This window comes from Pagrus major, chromosome 9, assembly GCF_040436345.1.
Source record: "Pagrus major chromosome 9, Pma_NU_1.0".
NCBI classification, from domain to species: Eukaryota; Metazoa; Chordata; class Actinopteri; order Spariformes; family Sparidae; genus Pagrus; species Pagrus major.
The window spans coordinates 34,321,488-34,329,444 of NC_133223.1; the positions used below are offsets into that span (position 1 = coordinate 34,321,488).

The 7,957-nt window shown below is 46.7% G+C and overlaps 1 protein-coding gene across 1 annotated transcript in view; it reads left to right on the plus strand.

Annotated features, from left to right (window-relative positions):
• The first annotated feature begins 3,301 nt into the window (after window positions 1-3,301).
• Window positions 3,302-7,957, plus strand: part of LOC141002318 (bone morphogenetic protein receptor type-2-like) — a 21,635-nt gene continuing 16,979 nt past the window's right edge. The window contains exons 1-2 of the mRNA XM_073473610.1: window positions 3,302-3,517; window positions 5,435-5,596. Coding sequence (XP_073329711.1) covers window positions 5,530-5,596 — 67 coding nt within the window. The 5' untranslated portion in view covers window positions 3,302-3,517; window positions 5,435-5,529. The remainder of the gene's footprint in view (window positions 3,518-5,434; window positions 5,597-7,957) is intronic.

A 7,957-nucleotide genomic window follows, 5' to 3' on the forward strand; every position in this document is an offset into this window, starting at 1 on the left:
AGTCTCTTTGTGGTTGTTCTGAGTCTCTGCAGTTGTTCTGAGTCTCTTTGTGGTTGTTCTGAGTCTCTGCAGTTGTTCTGAGTCTCTTTGTGGTTGTTCTGAGTCTCTGTAGTTGTTCTGAGTCTCTTTGTGGTTGTTCTGAGTCTCTGCAGTTGTTCTGAGTCTCTGTAGTTGTTCTGAGTCTCTTTGTGGTTGTTCTGAGTCTTTGTGGTTGTTCTGAGTCTCTGCAGTTGTTCTGAGTCTCTGTAGTTGTTCTGAGTCTTTGTGGTTGTTCTGAGTCTCTGCAGTTGTTCTGAGTCTCTGTAGTTGTTCTGAGTCTCTGCAGTTGTTCTGAGTCTCTGTAGTTGTTCTGAGTCTCTGTAGTTGTTCTGAGTCTCTGCAGTTGTTCTGAGTCTCTGTAGTTGTTCTGAGTCTCTGTAGTTGTTCTGAGTCTCTGCAGTTGTTCTGAGTCTCTGTAGTTGTTCTGAGTCTCTGTAGTTGTTCTGAGTCTCTGTAGTTGTTCTGAGTCTCTGTAGTTGTTCTGAGTCTCTTTGTAGTTGTTCTGAGTCTCTTTGTGGTTGTTCTGAGTCTCTGCAGTTGTTCTGAGTCTCTTTGTGGTTGTTCTGAGTCTCTGCAGTTGTTCTGAGTCTCTTTGTGGTTGTTCTGAGTCTCTGTAGTTGTTCTGAGTCTCTTTGTGGTTGTTCTGAGTCTCTGTAGTTGTTCTGAGTCTCTTTGTGGTTGTTCTGAGTCTCTGCAGTTGTTCTGAGTCTCTGTAGTTGTTCTGAGTCTCTTTGTGGTTGTTCTGAGTCTTTGTGGTTGTTCTGAGTCTCTGCAGTTGTTCTGAGTCTCTGTAGTTGTTCTGAGTCTTTGTGGTTGTTCTGAGTCTCTGCAGTTGTTCTGAGTCTCTGTAGTTGTTCTGAGTCTCTGCAGTTGTTCTGAGTCTCTGTAGTTGTTCTGAGTCTCTGTAGTTGTTCTGAGTCTCTGTAGTTGTTCTGAGTCTCTGCAGTTGTTCTGAGTCTCTGTAGTTGTTCTGAGTCTCTGTAGTTGTTCTGAGTCTCTGTAGTTGTTCTGAGTCTCTTTGCAGTTGTTCTGAGTCTCTGTAGTTGTTCTGAGTCTCTTTGCAGTTGTTCTGAGTCTCTGTAGTTGTTCTGAGTCTCTGTAGCTGTTCTGAGTCTCTGTAGCTGTTCTGAGTCTCTGTAGTTGTTCTGAGTCTCTTTGTAGTTGTTCTGAGTCTCTTTGTGGTTGTTCTGAGTCTCTGCAGTTGTTCTGAGTCTCTTTGTGGTTGTTCTGAGTCTCTGCAGTTGTTCTGAGTCTCTTTGTGGTTGTTCTGAGTCTCTGTAGTTGTTCTGAGTCTCTTTGTGGTTGTTCTGAGTCTCTGTAGTTGTTCTGAGTCTCTTTGTGGTTGTTCTGAGTCTTTGTGGTTGTTCTGAGTCTCTGTAGTTGTTCTGAGTCTTTGTGGTTGTTCTGAGTCTCTGCAGTTGTTCTGAGTCTCTGTAGTTGTTCTGAGTCTCTGTAGTTGTTTGAGTCTCTGTAGTTGTTCTGAGTCTCTGTAGTTGTTCTGAGTCTCTGTAGCTGTTCTGAGTCTCTGTAGCTGTTCTGAGTCTCTGTAGTTGTTCTGAGTCTCTGTAGCTGTTCTGAGTCTCTGTAGCTGTTCTGAGTCTCTGTAGTTGTTCTGAGTCTCTGTAGCTGTTCTGAGTCTCTGTAGCTGTTCTGAGTCTCTGTAGTTGTTCTGAGTCTCTTTGTAGTTGTTCTGAGTCTCTTTGTGGTTGTTCTGAGTCTCTGCAGTTGTTCTGAGTCTCTTTGTGGTTGTTCTGAGTCTCTGCAGTTGTTCTGAGTCTCTTTGTGGTTGTTCTGAGTCTCTGTAGTTGTTCTGAGTCTCTTTGTGGTTGTTCTGAGTCTCTGTAGTTGTTCTGAGTCTCTTTGTGGTTGTTCTGAGTCTCTGCAGTTGTTCTGAGTCTCTGTAGTTGTTCTGAGTCTCTTTGTGGTTGTTCTGAGTCTTTGTGGTTGTTCTGAGTCTTTGTGGTTGTTCTGAGTCTCTGCAGTTGTTCTGAGTCTCTGTAGTTGTTCTGAGTCTCTGCAGTTGTTCTGAGTCTCTGTAGTTGTTCTGAGTCTCTGTAGTTGTTCTGAGTCTCTTTGTAGTTGTTCTGAGTCTCTTTGTGGTTGTTCTGAGTCTCTGCAGTTGTTCTGAGTCTCTTTGTGGTTGTTCTGAGTCTCTGCAGTTGTTCTGAGTCTCTTTGTGGTTGTTCTGAGTCTCTGTAGTTGTTCTGAGTCTCTTTGTGGTTGTTCTGAGTCTCTGTAGTTGTTCTGAGTCTTTGTGGTTGTTCTGAGTCTCTGCAGTTGTTCTGAGTCTCTGCAGTTGTTCTGAGTCTCTGCAGTTGTTCTGAGTCTCTGTAGTTGTTCTGAGTCTCTGCAGTTGTTCTGAGTCTCTGTAGTTGTTCTGAGTCTCTGCAGTTGTTCTGAGTCTCTGTAGTTGTTCTGAGTCTCTGCAGTTGTTCTGAGTCTCTGTAGTTGTTCTGAGTCTCTGTAGTTGTTCTGAGTCTCTGCAGTTGTTCTGAGTCTCTGCAGTTGTTCTGAGTCTCTGTAGTTGTTCTGAGTCTCTGTAGTTGTTCTGAGTCTCTGCAGTTGTTCTGAGTCTCTGTAGTTGTTCTGAGTCTCTGTAGTTGTTCTGAGTCTCTTTGTTCCCACTTTCTTTTCTCTCTCTCTCTGTCAATTTTCAATTTAAATAGCTTTATTGGCATGACAAGGCAGTGCTTATATTGCCAAAGCATGTAACAATAAAATAATATTAATAAAAACAAACAAACAAAAAAAATCATTTTGATCACAACATGACATCGCTCTGTCTCTCTCTCTCTCTCTGTCTCTCTCTCTCTCTCTCTCTCTCTCTCAGACAGGAGAGAGGACGTGAGGTATGGTACTTCCAAAGTAAAAGAGGTAAATTTGAGTTGATTAGAGATGGTATGTTTTATTATCTGTGAGCTACAACAGACTGACACAATACTGTGATCATGAACACTTTAACTAAAACACATTACATGCATGTAGAGTTAAATAAAGATGGACTGTCACTCAGACCATGAACATGAACATGAACATGTTGCTCTGCTCCTCCTTTGTTGGCTCCATTAGTTCATCGATGGTTCGGATTGTAAAAATAGTGAAAATGTCGCCACAAGCTTTTATTTTGAAGGTGTGATCATCCGGAGGCTTTTATTGTGAAGGTGTCTTCCGGAGCTTTTTATTTTGAAGCTGTGAACCGGAAGCTGAGTGTGCGGTGGTCTCCTACAGCGGACGGTCTGGAGAGGCTGCAGAGAACCGGAGCAGAATCACTGCTGCGGATATTCTGGTTCTGCCGAAGAAACCTGCCGCTGGATCGGATCCACCCTGACCAGGACAGTCCGGACCGAGCCGAGCCGAACCGAACCGAGCCAAGACGGAGCAGAACAGACCCGGATACAGAGAGACAGACAGACAGAGAGACAGACAGGCTGCTTCATCTCCTCCTGCAGAGCCGGCCGGAGTCATCCTCATCCTCCCGGTAACACACGCGCACACACACACAGACACACACACACACACACACAGACACACACACACACACACCGTTACCGTGTGGCTGACCAGTGTGTGTGCGCGCGCGCGCGTGTGTGTGCCACTCCCATCCGTCCATCCTCAGCTCTGATGACGCCGCCGTTAAATTCACCTGCAGACGATGATCACAGGTGATCGATAAGCTGATATCTGTCATGTGATCAGTCAGCACACACACACACACACACACACACACACACACACGCATATATAATGTATACTGTGTGTGTGTGTGTGTGTGTGCGTGTGTGTGTGTGTGTGTGCGTGTGGCTGCAGGTGTGTGACAGACAGGTGTGTGAGAGGCTGAAGGTCACACACGGTGAAATACGATGATTACAGCTGATCGATGATTACAGCTGATCGATGATTACAGCTGATCGATCATTACAGCTGATCGATGATTACAGCTGATCATCACAGTGCAGGTACCTGGAGTTGTGACGTTATAACCGTTGAGGTGTGTTGTGATGTCACCACAGTATCACAGCTGATCACACAGGATCAATAACTAGGACCAGTTTAATGTGGATACTGATGTTCTGCTCAGCAGGGATGGAAAAGAACATTACATGAGATCACAGTTCTGTTACAGTCCACCTGAACGACCCGGTGCCGCTGGTCCACTTCACACAATGTATGATACAGGCCAGGATTTTAATGATCATGTTTTACTATTGTTGACCAGAGAACAGGGTCAGAACAGAACAGGATCAGAACAGAACAGGATCAGAACAGAACAGGGTCAGAACAGGGTCAGAACAGAACAGAACAGGGTCAGAACAGAACAGAACAGGATCAGAACAGAACAGGGTCAGAACAGGATCAGAACAGAACAGGGTCAGAACAGGGTCAGAACAGAACAGGATCAGAACAGAACAGGGTCAGAACAGATCAGAACAGGATCAGAACAGAACAGGATCAGAACAGAACAGGGTCAGAACAGATCAGGATCAGAACAGAACAGGATCAGAACAGAACAGGGTCAGAACAGGATCAGAACAGAACAGGATCAGAACAGAACAGGATCAGAACAGGATCAGAACAGGATCAGAACAGGGTCAGAACAGGGTCAGAACAGGGTCAGAACAGGGTCAGTGTGAGTCTGTCTGGATGGACCTGAACAGTTCTGCTTCTGATCGGTGAGGACGTGGCTGTAACGATGACATCATACGATGATGATGCAGGTGACTGACAGCAGGAACAGCTGATACCTGTGGGACTCACAGACTCAGTGAGATATTAAACCATCAGAACCAACAGCATCAGAACTGACAGCATCAGAACCAACAGCATCAGAACCGACAGCATCAGAACCGACAGCATCAGAAGCAACAGCATCAGAGCCGACAGCATCAGAACCAGCAGCTGCGGTCACGTGTGACTGATACAGCAGCTTCAGCGCTCAGAGGGCTGTCGGGTTACTGAATGTATAATATCATCACAGACACGTTGACACTTCACAGCTCAGGATCCATCGTGCAGACAGGAGCGTGCTAACACATGCTAACACATGCTAACACATGCTAACACGTGCTAACACATGCTAACACATGCTAACACGTGCTAACACATGCTAACACATGCTAACACTGAGCTCAGCAGCCACAGAGAAGACTTCACCTGAACAGAAGAAGCTCCTCCTCCACCAGGCTGTGGCCTCCTGCCTCGCAGACGAGCTGTCAGACACGGTCAGCACCGGCCCGTCCTGGTGTCGCTGGGTTAGGATGGAAACATGGTGACGAAGAGCTTTTGGTCTCTTCTGTGTTTTAATGGTGCAAATACAACAAACAGGCTGTTTCAGGTTTGCTAGCATTTGAAAAGTGTGATAATAAAATCAAAGTGTGTTTTGTGTTTGTTTCTCCAGAGGAGGAGATGCTGTCCGGATAATCTGGCCCAGGATCAGTGATGCTGGCCTCTGTTTCACAGTCTGGGGACCAGAACCTGTGAGCTGGATCCAACATGGCCGCTGTGTGTGGAGCTTCATTAACAGTGTGTGTGTGCATCCTGCTGCTGCCTGCTGTCACCGGTCAGTAACACGTCTGATGTCACACTATATCGGCTCACATCCTCGGTTAGCTTAGCTTAGCACAAAGACTGGAAACAGAGGGAAACTGTTAGCCTAGCTCTAGCTTCACGTTGGTGGTCTGTCTGAATAATGTGTTAGTGGATCGTCAAGCTGTTCATGATCTCTAACTCGCTGGACGTGTCAGTGACGACGTTAGCAAACAGGTTAGAAAAACTTCATTTCCCATGATGCACTGCTGTCAGCTCACAAACATGAGAGAGTGGCGTCTGTTACAGGAGCAGCTCACATTCCTGATCGTTCACCTAATGAACCGTCTCTGCAATTAACTCATGACGCACACACACAAGCGCACATCCTGACTGTCTTATATAAACACACACACACGCACACACACACACACACACACACACACTGTCGTCACCCAGTCTGCATCAGTTTTTTGTGTTATTGTTGTGATGTAGTTGATAACAGGCACACACACACACACACACACACACACACACCCTCTCCACCTTCCTCTCATTGTGTGGTTGAGTTTGTGTGTGTGTGTGTGTGTGTGTGTGTGTGTGTGTGTTTACAATAGACTAAACACAGAGACTCCTCCTGGCTCCAACTCAGTTTGGGGGGGTCAGTCAGATTCCTGTGGGGTGACGCCAACCGACACACACACAGACACACACACACAGACACGGACACGCACACAGACACGGACACGGACACACGCACACACAGACACGGACACGCACACACGCACACATACACACACCACTGTGGAGGAATTTAGTATTTTGAGCACAGCCTCAGCAGCTCCTCGTGAATCATCAGGCTTGTCTTCAGTCAGTAGTTTCAGATGAGCTGGATCGTTCTGCAGCATGAGAGCGAACCAGCGGTCTCAGGAAAGAACCAATCACAGCACAGTTTGTTTGAACAGGTAGGAGACACCTGCCTCATGCTGCTTCAATACACATTCATTTTCTTCTGCCACCGTGTTGATTTAAAGTTGCTCATACATCGAATAATCTGCAGAAACGCTTCCAGCCTGACGTCTCTGTCCGTGTCACACTGTCGGCCATGTTGTTTTAAACACACTTGGTGTATTGACCCTTTAATCACAGCTCAGCGAGCTCCCTCTGCTCCGGGTCTGTTTGTTACACACACCAGCTGATGTGAGGAAGCGTGTGTGTGGTTTTTGTGTGTGTACACATCGGCTCTACACTTGGTATTGATCCCAGCGACACACACACACACTCACACACACACACACTCACACACACTCACACACCCTCACACACTCACACACACACACACACACTCACACACACACACACACACACACACACACACTCACACACACACACACACACACAGCTGCTCTCTGCAGCTGTAATACACTCGACGTTGTCGCTGCTTTGTTGTAATTCATCAAACAAAATGTGTGCTGAGCAGCTGCTGCTGTTGCTACGGCAACGTGAGACCTCAGACATCTTGGATTATTCAAATAAAAGTGACTCAGCTGGTTTTAAAGTCTAAAGACAACTGTCAGTGTGTAGTGTGAGGCTAACGCGGAGGGAGCTAACGTAGCTTATTAGCGGTGTGTGAACACAGCTGGGCTATCGTTAGCCCTGGTCTAAGAATAGTCCTGGGCTAACTTAGCCCCTTGTCAGCCACTCATTGTTAACCTAAGTGCTGGGTACATAAGCCCACAAAGTTACAGCTAACCTGCTCTGAGGCAGGGCCAGCAAGTTTGAAGCCAGAGTCAGGGTTAGCTTACTTTGGACAGCTAACAGCTCCCTTAGCCTGGAGCTAACAGCTCCCCTAGCCTGGAGCTAATAGCTCCCTTAGCCTGGAGCTAACAGCTCCCCTAACCTGGAGCTAACAGCTCCCTTAGCCTGGAGCTAACAGCTCCCTTAGCCTGGAGCTAACAGCTCCCTTAGCCTGAAGCTAACAGCTCCCTTAGCCTGGGGCTAACAACTCCCTTAGCCTGGAGCTAACAGCTCCCCTAGCCTGGAGCTAACAGCTCCCCTAGCCTGGAGCTAACAGCTCCCCTAGCCTGGGGCTAACAGCTCCCTTAGCCTGGGGCTAACAGCTCCCTTAGCCTGGAGCTAACAGCTCCCTTAGCCTGGGGCCAAGCAAAGTGTGAAAAGCACTATACAGTTTTGTTAAAGCTCCTCTGTGTGTTGTACTGTTTGCTACTAAGCTAACAAGCTTTCTAACTGACTGTTAACAGGTTAGCTAGCTCAGATAGCGTTCCCTCCCCATTGGCTAACTCTTTATTGAATGAAACTATGAATAAAACGTCAGTAAACGTTCAGGACAGAGAAAATAAAAGGAAGCTCACAGACATAATATGACCTATGTTAA